This window comes from Solanum stenotomum, unplaced genomic scaffold (genome assembly GCF_019186545.1).
Source record: "Solanum stenotomum isolate F172 unplaced genomic scaffold, ASM1918654v1 scaffold33960, whole genome shotgun sequence".
In the NCBI taxonomy this organism is placed as follows: Eukaryota; Viridiplantae; Streptophyta; class Magnoliopsida; order Solanales; family Solanaceae; genus Solanum; species Solanum stenotomum.
The window spans coordinates 15,389-34,220 of NW_026032701.1; the positions used below are offsets into that span (position 1 = coordinate 15,389).

An 18,832-nucleotide genomic window follows, 5' to 3' on the forward strand; every position below is an offset into this window, starting at 1 on the left:
GCAATTATGTCACCAGCCGATGTCCCTCCACCATCCGGTGTGGTCACAAGGTCCAACAATAATATCCTCACACCAAAGAAAAAATCCAGCTTCTTGGCTCACCTTTCTCCCACTCCAAATACCTTTAAACAAGCAGTTAAGCACATTGAATGGAAGAATGCAATGGATCTGGAATACAAAGCCTTATTGAAAAACCAAATTTGGGAACTAGTACCTAGGGACCCAATAAATAATGTTGTTGATTGTAAGTGGTTATTTCAAATTGAAAGGAAAGATAATGGTTCTATTGACAGGTACAAGGCGCGATTAGTCACAAAAGGTTTCACACAATGTTTAGGATTGGACTTTCATGAAACTTTCAGTCCGGTTGTCAAACCAACCACCATCAGAATTGTACTTTCTATTGCAATTCAAAATAACTGGAAAGTGCAGCAGCTTGACATGAATAATGCATTTTTGCAAGGTAACTTACAGGAGCAAGTATTCATGGCGCAGCCGAAAGGCTATGTCAACCCTGATTTTCCCAATCATGTATGTCGTCTCAAAAAGGCCATTTATGGCCTAACGTGCATGGTATGAAGCTCTCAAATCTCACTTGACTAAAATTGGGTTTGTTAAGTCTGAATCAAATGCTTCTCTGTTTATTTTTACATTTGAAGTTGTCACGATGTAATATCTAGTGTATGTTGATGATATCCTCATTACTGGGAATTACCCAAACTTGGTCACACATGTAATCAACTCTCTGGCTTACAAGTTCTCCCTTAAGAACCTTGTTGAACTCAACTATTTTTTGGGGATCGAAGTCAAATATGTTCCAAATGGGATTGTCTTATCACAATCCAGATACATACTTGAGATTCTCTCAGATGTGGATATGGCCGACTGTACGTAAAGGAGTTACGACACCCATGTGCTCAAGTTTACCACCCAAAGCAGGCGATGGTTCACCTCCTGCCAATGCAACCTTGTATCAACGCACCATTGGTAAATTACAATACTTATCATTCACGCGTCCTGATATTGCCTTTGCAGTTAACAAACTATCACAGTTTATACAATCCCCAAGTCTGGAGCATTGGAAAGCAGTAAAATGGGTGCTTCGATACCTCAAGGCATCATCAACGTCGTGCCTGCAAATCTCTAGCCACTCTGATAGTAATTTCTATATGTACGCCGATGTTGATTGGGCAGGTGATCCTTATGACTGAAACTCTACATCTGGTTACATACTTTTCTTGGGACCAAATCTGATATGTTACTCCTCTAAAAAGCAACAATCAGTTGCTCGGTCCTCTACTGAAGCAGAATACAAATCGGTAGCCAATGCACTCTCTGAACTTACTTGGGTACACAATCTATTGACTGAATTATGATATCAAGTCTCGCAAACGCCAAGCATTTTTTGTGATAATATTGGTGTTTCATATCTCAACAAGAACCCAGTCTTCCATACTAAGATGAAGCACATTGCAGTAGACTTTCACTACCTCCGCAACAGTGTGAACTTAGGTAGAGTGGTAGTCAAATATCTTCCTGCTGGGGATCAAATTGCAGACACTCTCACAAAGTCGCTGCCCAAGCCTGCCTTGCCTCGGTGTTCATCAAAGTTAGGTGTTGTTGCACCACACCTAACTTGAGGGGGTGTGTTGACATACTCACTAGTTTGTTAGTTTGTTATTAATTCTTATCAAGTTGTTAGAGTAGATTTAGATTAAGTTGTTAAAGTAGTTCCATAGTTTTAGTCAACTTAGTTACATATTAAGTTGTTACAATAGTTTCTTAGAATTAGTCAAGTTAGTTACATCTTACGTGTATTTAAGTTGATGTTACATTTGAATAAGATTTATTCAAGTTTGTTTTGATTCTCAATCTCTTTACATAGATCATAAGTCTGAGAAGGTATTTGTAAATTTGACTGAGTAGTATAATAGGGATTTCAATTATTAAAATTAGTTTGTACTAATTTAAGTGATAGATCTTATACATTTTTTGTTTATTCATAATAATCCATATAATTATTCTATCATCTTATGCTATTTTTACGTATTATGAGTTCTCAATTTTGAGTATTCTTACACAGGTTAGAACATCCCTCTTACTCGGACTCATGAATTGATCAACTCACTTGGATAACAATATTCATTTCTTCATCATACACTTGAGTAGATTGAATGAACGCAAATGAACATTTGCATTGGTGAAATCAATGTAGAAAACTAGAAATTGATTGTAGATTATTGTTACTCTAATCAGTATTTGCTATTTTTTAATATACTTGCAATTAATCCAATGCAAAGAAGGCATCGAATTATGAGTAAAATATACTAACATTTTACATTGATTTGTAAATTTGTCTAAAATCAATTAAGACTTTTGAATACTTCATATTCATTGTAATTTAATTATTAGTGTTACATTTAACTTTGTTGCAGCAATGTTATCACAAATTTTGATTATATATAGATGTTCAAGGCTTACACCAGTAAGAGGTATATGATATCAATCCTGCACGAAAAACTTTGGTGTGATTATTGTGCAGATACAACACTTTGTATTAAGAAGCATTTTACTTGATTTTTCTGTAAAAAAAATTTTAAAAAAATTATCACAAAAATAATACAAATTGTATGTTATTTAGAGCTTCAAAATTACTACTAGTTTTCTTTGTATAAGGTAATATTTACATTTGAAGGAATGACCAATGAGATCAAAGTTAATAAATAATATTTAAAAAATGTAAGTAATTAGATGATACAACAATAATGTGCAAAAATCAATTATTTTTTGGGGTTTATTAATCAAATGTTATGCACATGACATGAATAAATGAATTTAAAAAATTATAATTTTAAATTTCATGAAATGCTTGATTTTTTTTTTATTTACAAGTATGTTTTCAAGGCTCATATCAACAAGAGGTTTAAGATAACATAAAATTTATCAAATATGATTTATTTGATTAATTGTTTTTTTCCATGAAATGTTCTCAGTTTTTTTGTTAAAGTTATATCTAAGATTTTGTGTTACTTCGTAGAAGTTAAAAGATATATTATGAAATGTAACAAAATTTATTTAATGTGTTTTGAGTAAATAAAATAGATAAAAATTTGATTTTTGTGAAAATTAAAAGCAATTATTATATGTACAAATTGAAATCGTGTCATGCTTGATTTTCTTTTGATTATAGATAAGTGTTCAAGACTTATATTGATAAGAGGTTTACGATATCAATCCTCCAAGAAATACTTTGACATGATTATTGTGCAGATATAATAACACTTAGTATTCAAGTAAAATTTCACTTACTTTTTCTGATTTTTTTGATAAAAAAAATCATTACAAAAACTAATACAAATCGTATATTATTTAGAGCTTAAAACTTACTATTAGTTTTCTTTGTATAAGGTAATATTTATATTTGAAGAAATGGCCAATGAGATCAAGGTTAATAAATAATATCTTAAAAATTGAAATAATTAGATAATACAACAACAATGTGCAAAAATCGATTCTTTGTTTTAGTTTATTCAAAAGTAATGAGCATGATATTAAACAAAAATATTATAATAATTAGTAATGATGAATTTAGAGAAAAAACCTTTTAAAATGATTATTTTCACCTAAGTGGCTGTCTAATATCAAGTCATTTGGCAGTTTTAGAACAAAACTGAAACAAAAGAAAAAATTTAATAAACAACAACTATTTGGAAATTTTTTTAAAATCTCATGGAAAAATAAAGAAAAAATAAGAAAAGGAAAAACATTAACAAAGACATAGCTATAAATACGTAGATAAATTTTTCCAACAAAAAAAATAATGATAGAAAACAAAAACTAATCTAAAGCATCTCGAAAATTCCTCACCACTTACCTAGCTATCCTTATCTCTCAAAACTCAATTATATACTTTAATCTTCTACCTATATAATAGGAAAGACAAAAGTGTCACACATTACAAAATAATTCAATTCAAATTTTGAGTTTATATAAAATGAATTTAGTATTTCAAATCAATATTTTGTAGTAAGAAAATAGCATCAACATAAAAAAATTTAAATTATAATTTTTTTAAAAGAATAAATTTAAAATATTGTAAATTCGTATTTTGCAAAATATTGCAGCATTCATCATCAGAATAATTCTAAATTTTTTAGTTTGAATATTTATTTAAAAGAATTCTCTCAAAAAAAATATATAATTTTAATTTGATAAATAATTATGTAAAAATTTGTCAAATAAAATTGCCAAAAACAAAAATGGGTAGTTATATTATTTTAACAATTTCGAGATTTTCTCAAAAAAATAAGTCTTAGTTAAAAAATACTAACAAATTACAAAACACCTATATCATGTAGTGTTCTCTTCTATTTATCTCCCACTTCGTATAAACTTTACTTATATTACTTAAATTGTAGATTTATCAAACCTTTTAAGCTTATCATTAAATAATATAATTTCAACTCTTTTTTAGAGATAAGGTGGTTTACACCCTTAATCTCAACTACATTCTTTTTCAGAGATAAATGATTTGCAACTATTCTTAGTAATCTTCAAATTAAATTATATAGAAAAATATTTTTTTAAAATAATTTTAGTATAGTATCTTTTTTTTTAATTGATAAGTGAGCACCATTTTTTTTTATACATTCTAATTTTATGAAATTGTATTTGATTAAATAAAAAACATTTTATTTTGCAAGATTGAACGAGAGAGGAGTGTGCTAAAGAGGTTGCAACTTGTGTTGCAAATTATATAGATTTAGCTAAAACTATCATAAATATTTTTAATACTAGATTTTAAATTGATCTATTAATTAAAAACGTAACCAAGAACCAAAACCTAAAACCCTAGCATATCAGGCGGATGCAATGGTCGTAGACACCGCCGGTGGGAGCAGCCCACCAGAGGAATATCCACCCCTACCTACGCAATCCAATCCAAACGTGCAGCAGACTAATACAGGAGATAAAAATATGCTGCAATATGCACATATTTTAAAACCAAAGAGCATCAACCCTACACATCCTATGATCCCCGCTAAACCAGTGGTCATGCTTCATGGAGAACCAAACATCACTTGGAAGGCATCAGAGGTTAAAGCACTGATCAGACAAGAAAATTTACAATATGCAATTATTGGAAAATTTTCTTATGGTAAACCTGACATCATAGAACTAAGAAGGACAATACCAGGACAATGTGGAATTAAAAGCGAATGCACGATAGGAGTCTTGGATACGAGACATATTTTGATCAGACTCACGAGTCTGGAGGACTATGTGCATCTATTATCCACAACAGCTTTTTATGTAAAGGCTAGAGAGAATTTCTGGCAGATGAGGACGTTTAAATGGGATCCATGGTTTGAACCAGATGCTGAAACAACAATTGGTGTGGCATGGATATCTTTTCCAAATCCACCCCCAAATTTCTTTGCGAAGGAAGCCATATTTTCAATAGCTGCAGCAGTGGGGAAACCATTAACGGTGGACATGGCAACAAAGAATCAAACGAGACCGAGTTGTGCAAAGGTCAAAGTTGAAATAGATCTGACGGCCAAACTACCACAAAGGGTGAGAATTACAGAAGAAGATGATGATACAGGACACACCAAATTTAAATGGATTCAAGTGCAATATGATCATATGCCCAAATATTGTAAGGAATGTTGTCTACAAGGGCATGATGAGAATACATGTTGGTCATTACATCCTGAATTATATGAATCTCGAAGTATTGAAGACAAGAAAGAGACGTGTGAGGAGAAGGATACTACTGCAGGCAGAATGGGAGGGAAAAACAGGGTTCTAACAAGTGGAAAGATAGTGGGGTACAAACAGAATAAACAAGAGTGGATGATAAGGAGAATAAACAAATATAAGAGAGACAGGTATGGGCATATTGAGGGGAAGAATGATGTACAAGATGAAAATCCCTTTGCGGCGTTACAAGATGAAGAAGAACAGCAGACTGAATCAAAAATAATCAAGGAAAAGGAGGAAGCAACAAAAGACTGGGTGAACAGAACCTTCAACGAGAAGGAGAATATTGAGAGGAGCAAGGAGGGATATGAAAAAAATACAAGTGAAGGTAATTTCTATGAGGAGGCAAGCAAAGAGAAGGATATGAGAAATGCTGAAGTTGATCAGCATGAACAATAGCAAAGAGACATACCAGAAAGAGGGGAAAAGAAACATATAGTACATGAAGAAAAGATACAAAAAGAAGAACATTAGGAGAATGAGAAAGCTGTAGTGCCTTATGAAAATAACAATGATGAGGCACTACCACTGGCAATTCATAACGAGGGGCAAGAAGACAATCTAGAGATTGTAAGTGGCGACAAAGAGGACTTGAGGAATAACATTGAGAGTATTGCTTTAGAAGGAGACTTGTCTCCTAAACAGAAAGGAAAATTAAAGGAGTCACTTATCAAACTGAAGAAACAAGGGGGGGTGGATCATGCAGCCCAAGCCTCGTCAAGGTCAAAGAGGACGATCATCAAGAATACTAGGTATCAATGAGAGCTTTAATATGGAATATCCGGTCAGTAAACACCCAAAAATCATTTACTAGGCTGGTAAATTTACATAAAAGATATCAACTTTATTTTATCGGACTTATGGAACCCTTTGAGGAAAAGAAAGAAATGGAGGAGTACAAAAGAAAATTGGGAATGAAATATGCACTGGCAAATGGGAATGGAAAGATTTGGGCCTTTATTGATGAGACTATGAATTACACAGTAATAAGGGATGAAGAGCAGATGTTAACACTCAAGTTACAAAGTCAAGGAATGGATCTCGAGATGGTAGTGTCACTAGTGTATGCTAAATGCACGCAAAGTGAAAGGCTACAATTATGGGATTCGATGGAATCAATAGCCAGCAGTACTAATCTTCCTTGGTTGGTTGGAGGAGACTTCAATGTGATAAGCAATGCGGAAGAAAAGTTAGGAGGAAGGTCTGTCCCAGAAAGTGAAGTTGAAGATTTTAATCATTGCATGAATGTGTGCAACCTTGATGACCAAGGCTTTAAGGGCAGCAAGTATACGTGGTGGAATGGCAGAACAGATGCAAATTGTATTTTCAAAAGACTTGACAGAATTCTGGGCAATGGGATACAAAACATTTTCCCAATTTTGGAAGTGGAGCACTTGGTGCGAAGTGGTTCTGATCATACACCGCTTCTAATTACTTTCAATACCAGTAATGCAAATGTGGTGAGACCATTTAAGTTCTTGAATTTCTGGTTGAAAGAAGAATCATTTATGGAAGTAGTGAAGAAGCATTGGGAAGCTGATTTTGAAGGAGACCCTTTTAGTTTATACCATTATAAATTAAAACGGGTAAAGAAAGCTTTAACGCAATGGAGCAAAGAAACTTTTGGCAATATTTTCCAGGAAATAATCACTTTGGAGGAAGTTATTAAAGTACAGGAAGCAGAGTTTGAGAGAATGCCATCAGAAACCAATAGGGAAAGTCTTCATAAATACCAGGCAGAATTGAAAAAACAATTGCATCGAGAAGAGGAATTCTGGAGACAAAAAGCCGGAATGCNAGAAAGTGAAGTTGAAGATTTTAATCATTGCACAAATGTGTGCAACCTTGATGACGAAGGCTTTAAGGGCAGCAAATATAAGTGGTGGAATGGCAGAACATATGCAAATTGTATTTTCAAAAGACTTGACAGAATTCTGGGCAATGGGATACAAAATATTTTCCCAATTTTGGAAGTGGTGCACTTGATGCGAAGTGGTTCTGATCATACACCGCTTCTAATTACTTTCAATACCAGTAATGCAAATGTGGTGAGACCATTTAAGTTCTTGAATTTCTGGTTGAAAGAAGAATCATTTATGGAAGTAGTGAAGAAGCATTGGGAAAGAGATTTTGAAGGAGACCCTTATAGTTTATACCATTACAAATTAAAATGGGTAAAGAAAGCTTTAACGCAATGGAGCAAAGAAACTTTTGGCAATATTTTCCAGGAAGAAATCACTTTGGAGGAAGTTATTAAAGTACAGGAAGCATAGTTTGAGAGAATGCCGTTAGAAACCAATAGGGAAAGTCTTCATAAATACCAGGCGGAATTGAAAAAACAATTGCATCGAGAAGAGGAATTCTGGAGACAAAAAGCCGAAATGCAGTGGTGTAAGGAAGGGGAGAGGAATACCAATTTTTTTCACACCGTTGTTAAAGGTAGAAGAAATAGATTGAGGGTAAGCAGGATACAAAATGATGAAGGTGAATGGTTAGAAAATCAAGAAGACATAGCGGAAGCAGCAGTTGCATTCTACAAAAATCAGTTCACTCAGCAGACTACAAGTGTTGATTTTGAGATGCTGAATGAACTACCAGTCATGATTACAGAACAGGATAACCAGGAAATACAGGGCTTACCAACGAAGGAAGAGGTTAAAAGGGCTGTTATGGGGTTAAATGGAGATAGTGCAGGAGGACCGGATGGCATGACAGGAGCTTTTTATCAACATACATGGGAAATCATTGGAAATGATATACACAACATGGTCAGAGCCTTTATGGGAGGAGCAGAATTACCACGCTACATCACTCACACCAATTTAGTGTTGCTCCCAAAGAAAGTTCATGTAAATACTTTCTCTGATTTGAGGCCGATCTCGTTGAGTAATTTTGTAAACAAAATATTTTCAAGAATTATGCACGAGAGACTCAAAACTGTATTGCCACACATTATATCACAAGAACAAGCAGGGTTCATTTCGGGAAGAAGTATAGCAGAAAATGTGCTACTGGTTCAAGAAATTGTTACAGAAATTAGAAAAAGGGGAAAACCCCCGAATCTGGTGATTAAATTAGATATGATGAAAGCGTATGATAGAGTGGAGTGGTTATTCCTGACCAAAGTGCTTCGGAGGATTGGTTTTGGAGAAAGAATTATTGATATGGTGTACAGACTGATCAGTAATAACTGGTATTCGATTCTATTGAATGGCCAACCAAAAGGATTCTTTAGATCATCTAGAGGAGTGAAACAAGGAGATCCTCTCTCACCTACCTTATTCATTCTTGCGGCTGAGGTGATGTCAAGAGCTTTAAATGCTCTTATACAAAGAAAGGAGTTTAAATGTTATGGTATGCCGAGAGGAAGTCGCAAAGTGAATCATTTGGCCTTTGCAGATGATATGATTATTCTATGTAAAGCGGAGGTGAGAACAATGCAATTGATCACAGAAACTTTGAAGAAATATGAAGACATATCGGGCCAGAAGGTGAACAAAGAGAAAAGTGCAATTTACTTGCACCATAGTGTTTCTGGAGGAGAGGCAATAGTGGCGGAAGTAGCAACAGGTATTTTAAGAAAGGAATTTCCTTTTACATACCTGGGTTGCCCTATTTTCTACAAGAGGAAGCAGAAGGCATATTATCAGCAAATGATACAAAGGATTGGGTCCAAGATACAAGCCTGGAAAGGCAAACTGTTATCCTTTGGGGGCAGAGCAATTTTAATTAAACATGTATTGCAAAGTACTCCTATACACTGTCTATCAGTCATGAACCCACCAATCAATGTATTAACGCATGTCCAAAAAATGATGGCTCAATTCTTTTGGAGTAGTTGCGTAGGAGGGAGGGGAAGACAGTGGACAAAATGGAGTAACCTATGTTTACCAAAAAAAGAAGGGGGTTTTGGTTTTAGGTTGATGCAAGATCTAGCAATGGCTCTGTTTTGTAAGTTATGGTGGAACTTTAGAACAAAGCCATCGATATGGAGGGAATACATGGAAAACAAGTATTGCAGGAAAACACATGTTACTGAAATTATGTGGAAACCGGGAGGAGGGGGATCACAAGTATGGAAAAAAATGCTTCAAGCTAGAGATCTCATTGAACACCAAATTTTATGGAAAATGGAGAAAGGATCAGTATCAGTCTGGCATGATAACTGGACGGGCCTAGGGGATTTGTACACTATTACTGGAGAAGAATTTCAATGTGATGATACATATAAAACAGTTAGGGATTTAACTAGACAAGGGGAGTGGGATACAGAGGTACTACATGAGATACTCCCACAGGAATTGGTGAACCATATTCTGCAGAATATTCATCCTCCAAAAGAAGAAGCAACAATGGATAAACCTTGTTGGATGCCAGAGACAAAGGGAAGTTTCTCAATTAAATTTGCTTGGCATTATATCAGACATAAGGCGGAGGAAAACAAAATTTATAAATGGATGTGGAGTAAGGGTGTACCATTTAAAATGACTTTCATAATGTGGAGATTATAGAAATTTAAAATCCCCGTTGATGACATAATGAGAAGATGGGGTCTTGAAGGCCCATCCAAATGCTGGTGTTGTGAAAGACCTCAACATGAGACACTTGCCCATGTGTTTCTGAAATTTGATTCAGCTAATAGGACTTGGTCCTATTTTTGTTCTTTTGCAGGTCTTAACATGGAGGGCCTCCAACTAAGAGAAGTTATAATGTTATGGTGGGGGACAAAAATTGGGACAAATATGAGACCTTTTTACAGAGCTCTTCCTAGTTTTATAATATGGGAATTGTGGAGAAAGAGAAACAGGATGAATCATGAAGGAAAAAAGACATCAGTAGCAAGAGTCATTCACAATATCACCAGGAACATGTATATGCTGGTAAGACTCAGGAAACCCGTTATGACATGTCCTGTTAACTGGCCAGATATGCTCTTAGAATGGACAAGCTACAAACCTAAAATGAAAGTGAAAAGGGTCTTATGGGAATTCCCACCGAATGGGTGGGTAAAATACAATACAGATGGAGCTTCTAGAGGAAATCCGGGTCTTAGTTCCTATTCCTTCGTTTTAAGAAATGCTAAAGGAGATGTAGAATACGTGGAAGGAGCAAGTATAGAAAATACTACTAATACAGTCGCGGAAGCTAAAGCTATTCTGGAGGCATCCAAGCATTGCAAGAAGTCACAACATAATCAAATAATCATACAGACTGACTCAATGCTTTTGTACAAGGTATTAGAAAGGAAATGGGCATGTCCATGGATAATTGCAGAAATGGTGACAGGGTTTCAATCATGTCTACAAGATAAACAAGTTATTTTCCAACATATTCTAAGGGAAGGAAACAAGCTAGCAGATCATGTGGCAAACTTTGCTATTGACCAAGGGAGCTGCACATTCACAAATTTTAACAGCATGGAGACACCTGCGAGGAGACTCATAAATAATGACAAATTACTATGCCCATATTTAAGAGTATCATCCTTAAGGGGATAGGGGACAAGGGAAGGCTACAACATATTTTTTCCACAAACATCAAAATTACATAGAAGTTGAAGGCAACAATTTCAGTCAACAAAATGATCTCAGCAAAAGGGAGGATCTGGAGTCAAGATGGAGCTTTTAACCTGGAGATGGAGGAACCCTTGCACTCCATCGCAAAATCACCTGCTGATTGATGGGAATCAGAGACCAAAAGAGGGAGAAAAGAAGAAAAGAAAGCAAGAGGAAGAAACTTTTGAACACAACTGGAAAAAAGCATAAAGGTTAGTAACATGGAGGCAACATTGTTGTTCATGTACAGAAGCAGTGAAGAGAGCTAAGGCGAAGAGGCGGAGATAGCGGCGAAAATCCTATCTTAGAATATTAGGTTTACGAAAGGGCCTGGTCTATTTGTTGTTTTTTCCATTTTTAGTAGTGGGCTTGACAAGGTTGGACACTAGCTGTTGGGGTGTAAGAAGGTGTAATTTCTTGTTTTGATTTTGGAAGCTATGAATAAAATATCCAAAACTTAAACCAAAAAAAAAAGATCTATTAATTTAAGATTTAATTAATTAGCACATGTATCAATTCAACACACGCCACATATGTTATCAATTTTCATTATACTAGAAGAAGAAGAAGAAGAAGAAGAATTGTTAGTATAATGTTTAGTGTCTTTGAAGAAAATACCCTCATTGCACAAAATTATGGTGATTTTTTGTTAGCATAACTGTATATATGAAATGAAAACATTATATATTATTATACATGCACTTTTGTTACTCAATAATAATTTGTATTAATTATTTTAAATCTAAAAAATATTATATTTTAAAATATTCGCGCAACGCGTGGGTACGTATACTAGTAATTATATATACTTGAAATCTTTCTTCCAATAGAAAAAGATTAAAAAAAAGTGCTATTCTTAGAAACTCTTTTTTGTAGACATAGTTGAAAGATTACCCCATCATAAAAGAGATGCCAAAAAAAATGTTTTAAATCAATCCAACGGTCAGTTATTGGATTGAAAAAACAAAGTGTGAACAATTGAGAGAGATGGGTCTATGGTGGAATAATTGAGTTTGTGCTTCTTACTTTCAGCTGTCCATATTTCATTCCAACTAATTTAGATAAATAAACTAACAAATAAAACTAAAAATCAAAAATAAAAACTATAAAGGAAACAAATCTATATCTATCAATATCTATATTTATATACTTCATATACAGCTAGATAAAAGAAAAGTGACGCAACACTTTTCTTTTACCTAGAATCCCATGTCATTTTTTATTTTTTGTTGACAATATTTCTATTTTATTATTGTACAAAAATGAATGTGTCAATTATTACTCTATTTATTCACATTCTTTAATATAAAAAATTAATTGTCTTTATTTCCATAACTCTTATGACTTTTGATAATCATAACTCCTAATGACTTTTGATTATCATAACTCCTAATTCAATACTTCTTCTGTCACTAATTACTTATCCACTTTTGAATTGACACACCTACTAAGAAAACAATTATTGACATAGTGCGTTTACCATTTTACCCATATTAGTTATGAAGTGAATGAATTAAAAATTTAAGATTTTCAAGAAGTTCTACCTTTTTCAAATTAATTAATTGAGGATATAGCAGATAAATTTTTTTGTCCTTTCTTGATTTGTCAAAATAGACAAATAATTAGGAACAACTAAAAAAAGCGAACAAGTGATTATGGACAGAGGAAGTAAATTTCAATAATATCTGCTTTCACCGGTATTAAGAAAATAATGTCATAGAATAAAGTAATTTAGAAAGTATACCTAAAATGATAATATTAATGAGCAGTCAAAATTTGTTGAAGTTTGAAATTTTTCTTAGCAATATTGGAGTGTATTTTACCTAACTTAGTCTTTAACTATGATTAAGAGGATTGTTAAATTAATTTAATCTAGATATTTTAATATTACAAGTGTCATTTAGAAAATTGAGAAAAGGTGTTATGGAGAGGAATCAAATTCCCTTTGACTGATAAATACTCCCCTTGTTCACATTTGGCGTACTACGTATCAAGAAAGATTTAAAAGATTTTTTTTTTTAGAAAATTACCCCAAAATAAAAGAGATGCCAAAAAAAATGTTTGAAAAACAGTTTAAAAGTTTGCAATTATTACAACTCCATCAACTTAAGGTTTGTGCTTCTTCCTTTCAGTTGTCCGTAAAATCCACTTATGTTCGGTAAGTGATTTGTCGGGACTTGATTGTTTGATAGTACTTCACTAAAATGATCATAACTTCTTGATATGGATTCGAATTGAATAACAACTAGATGGTTGACAAGGGCTTTAGTTTGATAGATTATGGTCCACATAATTCTTCATAGCCTAAGAGATATGCTTGTTTGAATTTGACACTTGTATAAACTTATACCAAAACTTGAATTTGTGCTAGAGTTCTTTTATCATGACCTTAATTCACATTCAATACACTTTATGCTCTTAAGCATTGTAAACATTTTAATACAACAAAACATTAATTTAGGTACCACCACGAAATTTACACATTCAATGAGTTGGACTAATTGAGAAATTGGAAAGACAAAAAGTGGTGTTCTTTTGAAAAAATTCTGCAGATAAAGCTAAAAGATTGAATATTGAATTGAAAAAAAAAAACGAAGTGTGACTTTTATTGACAAACCAACCCCACAAGAAAAGACAGATATGAAACTAGCTAACAGTTTCCATGAATATGCATACCATTTCCAATAGGTCGAAAGAAGATAAAATTGATAGGAAAAATCCTTTTGGCCAGAAAATTTGGTCAGAATTTGGCCAGAATGATATTTTATCTATGTTATTTTAACTTTTTAAATATTTTTACCTTTTTAACTTCAATACCTTTTAACTAAAAAATGAAAAAAAGATTAGTTTATTTTAAAATAAAAAAGATATTATATTTTTTTTTAATTTCTGGCCAAAATTTCTGGCAATTTAGCATTACCCTTAAAAATACTTATTTCAAGATGCATGATCTCATCTACGATTTGGTTTTGATGAATTGCTCACATCCAAATGTGTATATCAGTTGATTTTACCAGAGTTGGCCAATTTATTTCACTTTCCCTAAAACAAGCTAAAACCTGGAAAAAAAAAAAAGAAGATATTAATCTCACTGATTTTTAAGTGACAAAAGAATTAAAGAAATGATCATATTGTATGCTGACTTCCTGTAAGAACAACTCTCTTGAACCAGGCATTTTGGATTGGTGTGCTATATATAGCTTGAAGGTATTCTAGTGCCCTCAATAAACCGTTTATTGTGAATATACGTTTATCTCTTAAACTAAACGAATGCTAGCTTAAGAGAACCTTTTATTTTTACCCAAATAATTCAAAAGTGTTTAAAAGTTAATTTAATTTTAACAGGTTCTTAGAAACTTTTTGTAGACATAGTTGAAAGATTACCCCACCATAAAAAAATGTTTTAAATCAAATTCAACAGTTAATTATTGGATTGAAGAAACAAAGTGTGAATAATTGAGAGAGATGGGCCCAATGGTGGAATAATTGAGTTTCAGCTTTCCATATTTCATTCCAACATCTTACTTTGATTCATTGGCTAACTCACAACAATTCCAGTAATCTACACATATATCATCTAATTTTAAGTTCAACATATATATATATATGGCTGAAGCTTTCCTTCAAATTCTGCTAGAAAATATCACTTCTTTCATCCAAGGGGAACTTGGATTGCTTCTCGGTTTTGAAAATGAGTTTGAAAATATTTCGAGCAGGTTTTCTACAATCCAAGCAGTGCTTGAAGATGCTCAGGAGAAGCAACTTAAGGACAAGGCAATTAAAAACTGGTTACAGAAACTCAATGCTGCTGCGTATAAAGTTGATGACCTATTGGACGAATGTAAATATGAGTCAGCAAGACTCAAGCAGTCTCGATTAGGGCGTTATCATCCAAAGACTATTGCTTTCCGTCACAAGATTGGGAAAAGGATAAAAGAGATGATGGAGAAACTAGATGCAATTGCTAAGGAAAGAACGGATTTTCATTTGCACGAAAAGATTATAGAAAGACAAGTTGCTAGACCGGAAACAGGTGCTCATCTTAAATTAGTATTACAACAACTTTGTCTATATTCATTTTTTTGGTAATTATCAAATTCATTTGTGTGTTTGGGGTTAGGGAAAGTTAAGACTTTCCCTATATGTTAGTCTCAAGTGTCTTAACTCTTCACTAACTTTGATGATTGATATATAGCTTATTTTCTAAAACTTCTTAAGATTGTAGAAGAACTTTACTCCTATCAAACACAAACTCAGTAATTACTCTAAGTTTATGTCATAGAAAGTAATTTCATAAGTGAGAAAAGCTAGGAAATCCTCTAGCATTTTTCACTTTTCCAAGTGGAACTCAGCATGATTTTCTCATGTCTCCTGCTCCTCAAACTCATCCATATCTCTTTAAAGCGTGCAAATATCATTATCTATTTTCTGCTGACTCCTAATTATCTTGAATGTAACAATATTCTCGTGTGGACATTGCTTGGACCAGGTTCTGTTTTAACTGAACCACAAGTTTATGGAAGAGACAAAGAGGAAGATGACATAGTGAATATCCTGATAAACAATGTTAATAATGCCCAAGAGCTTTCAGTCCTCCCAATACTTGGTATGGGGGGGCTAGGAAAAACGACTCTTGCCCAGATGGTCTTCAATGATCAGAGAGTAACTGAGCATTTCCATCCCAAAATATGGATTTGTGTCTCAGATGATTTTGATGAGAAGAGATTGATAAAGACAATTATAGGTAATATTGAAAGAAGTTCTCTTGATGTCGAGGACTTGGCTTCATTTCAGAAGAAGCTTCAGGAGTTGTTGAATGGAAAAAGATACTTGCTTGTCTTAGATGATGTTTGGAATGAAGATCAAGATAAGTGGGATAATCTAAGAGCAGTCTTGAAGGTTGGAGCAAGTGGTGCTTCTGTTCTAACTACTACTCGTCTTGAAAAGGTTGGATCAATTATGGGAACATTGCAACCATATGAATTGTCAAATCTGTCTCAAGAAGACTGTTGGTTGTTGTTCATACATCGTGCATTTAGACATCAAGAAGAAATAAGTCCTAACTTTGTGGCTATCGGAAAGGAGATTGTGAAAAAAAGTGGTGGTGTGCCTCTAGCAGCCAAGACTCTTGGAGGTCTTTTGCGCTTCAAGAGAGAAGAAAGAGAATGGGAACATGTGAGAGATAGCGAGATTTGGAATTTACCTCAAGATGAAAGGTCTATTATGCCTGCCCTAAGGCTTAGTTATCATCATCTTCCACTTGATTTGAGACAATGCTTTGTGTATTGTGCAGTTTTCCTAAAGGACACTGAAATGGAAAAAGAAAAGCTAATCTCTCTCTGGATGGCGCACGGTTTTCTTTTATCAAAAGGAAACATGGAGCTAGAGGATGTGGGCAATGAAGTATGGAAAGAATTATGCTTGAGGTCTCTTTTCCAAGAGATTGAAGTTAAAGATGGTAAAACTTATTTCAAGATGCATGATCTCATCCATGATTTGGCTACATCTCTGTTTTCAGCAAGCGCATCAAGCAGCAATATCCGCGAAATAAATGTAAAAGGTTACCCACATAGGATGATGTCCATTGGTTTCGCTGAACTGGTGTCTTCTTACTCTCCTTCTCTCTCGCAAAAGTTTGTCTCATTAAGAGTGCTTAATCTAGGTAACTCAAAATTTAAGAAGTTACCATCTTCCATTGGAGATCTAATACATTTAAGATACTTGAACCTCTCTAGCAATAACATAAGTCTTCCAAAGCAGTTATGCAAGCTTCAAAATCTGCAAACTCTTGATCTACAATATTGCTCCAGAATTTGTTGTTTGCCAAAAGAAACAAGTAAACTTGGTAGTCTCCGAAATCTTTTACTTGATGGTTGCAATAAATTGACTTGTATGCCACCAAGGATAGGATCTTTGACATGCCTTAAGACTCTAGATTGCTTTGTTGTTGGAACGAAGAAAGGTTATCAACTTGGTGAACTAGGAAGCCTAAATCTCTATGGCTCAATTAAAATCTCGCATCTTGAGAGAGTGAAGAAAGATAAGGATGCAAAAGAAGCCAACTTATCTGCAAAAGGGAATCTGCATTCTTTAATCATGAGTTGGGACAGCGGACCACTGAATCAGAAGATGTTAAAGTGCTTGAAGCCCTCAAACCACACCCCAATCTGACTTCTTTAACAATCAATGGCTTCAGAGGATTCCGTCTCCCAGAGTGGATGAATCACTCAGTATTGAAAAATATTGTCTCTATTGTAATTACCGACTGCAGAAACTGCTCGTGCTTACCACCCTTTGGTGATCTGCCTTGTCTAGAAAGTCTAGAGTTACAATATGGGTGTGTGGAGTATGTTGATGTTGATGTTGATTCTGGATTCCCCAGAAGAATAAGGTTTCCATCCCTGAGAAAACTTTGTATAACATATTTTGGTAATCTGAAAGGATTGGTGAAAAAGGAAGGAGGAGAGCAATTCCCTGTGCTTGAAGAGATGGAGATTCGCTATTGCCCTATTCTGACCCTTTCTTCTAATCTTAGGGCTCTTACTTCCCTCAACATTAGCGATAATGAAGAAGATACTTCATTACCAGAAGAGATGTTCAATAGCCTTACAAATCTCAAATACTTGAATATCTCTGACTTCAATAATCTCAAAGAGCTGCCTACCAGCCTGGCTAGTCTCAATGCTTTGAAGAGTCTCCAATTTGAATTTTGTGACGCACTAGAGAGTCTCCCAGAGGAAGGGGTGAAAGGTTTAACTTCACTCACCGAGTTATTTGTTACATCCTGTAAGATGCTAAAATGTTTACCGGAGGGATTGCAGCACCTAACAGCCCTCACAACTTTAACAATTAGGAGATGTCCAACACTGGCCAAGCGGTGTGAGGAGGGAATAGGAGAAGACTGGCACAAAATTGCACACATTCCTAATCTGGAAATATATTCCTAAGTATTATTTGTAATTGTTTCTTTGTTTGCGAGTCTTTTTGGTTCCTGCCATTGTGATTGTATGTAATTTTTTCTACGGTTGTTTGTTTGTGAGTCTCTCTCTCATTGGATGTAATTTTCTTTTGGAAACAAATCAACAATCTATTTGTATTATACGCTTTCAGAATCTATTACTTATTTGTAATTGTTTCTTTGTTTGTAAATTATGAGCATCTTATTGTATGTAATTTTCTGATTTTATTTTGAAAACAAATCAATGATTTGTAAGATCCATATGTATTATACTCTCTCCATCTCATTTTATGTGACATTTTTCGGATTTTGAGATTCAAACAAGTCTATTTTTTACCGTAAATTTTTCATAGATCTTTTAAACATTTTGAATTATCAATTATTGTGACTTTAGTACTTTTTACGTAGTTTACAAATATATAAAATTTATGTTTAAAAAATTGAAGATTCCATGCCCGAATTCTCAATCAAACTATTGTTTGACTCTCAAAAAATGAAAAGTGTCACATAAATTGAGACAGAGGGAGTACTTGTTAATGTTGTAATTATTGGC

The 18,832-nt window shown here is 33.9% G+C and overlaps 1 protein-coding gene across 1 annotated transcript in view; it reads left to right on the forward strand.

Annotated features, from left to right (window-relative positions):
* Positions 1-18,430, forward strand: part of LOC125852333 (disease resistance protein RGA2-like) — a 28,194-nt gene extending 9,764 nt beyond the window's left edge. The window contains 3 exon segments of the mRNA XM_049532083.1: positions 14,924-15,354; positions 15,811-17,436; positions 17,439-18,430. Of these exon segments, the coding sequence (XP_049388040.1) occupies positions 14,928-15,354; positions 15,811-17,436; positions 17,439-18,268 (2,883 nt within the window). The 5' untranslated portion in view covers positions 14,924-14,927 and the 3' untranslated portion in view covers positions 18,269-18,430.
* The last annotated feature ends 402 nt before the right edge of the window (positions 18,431-18,832 follow it).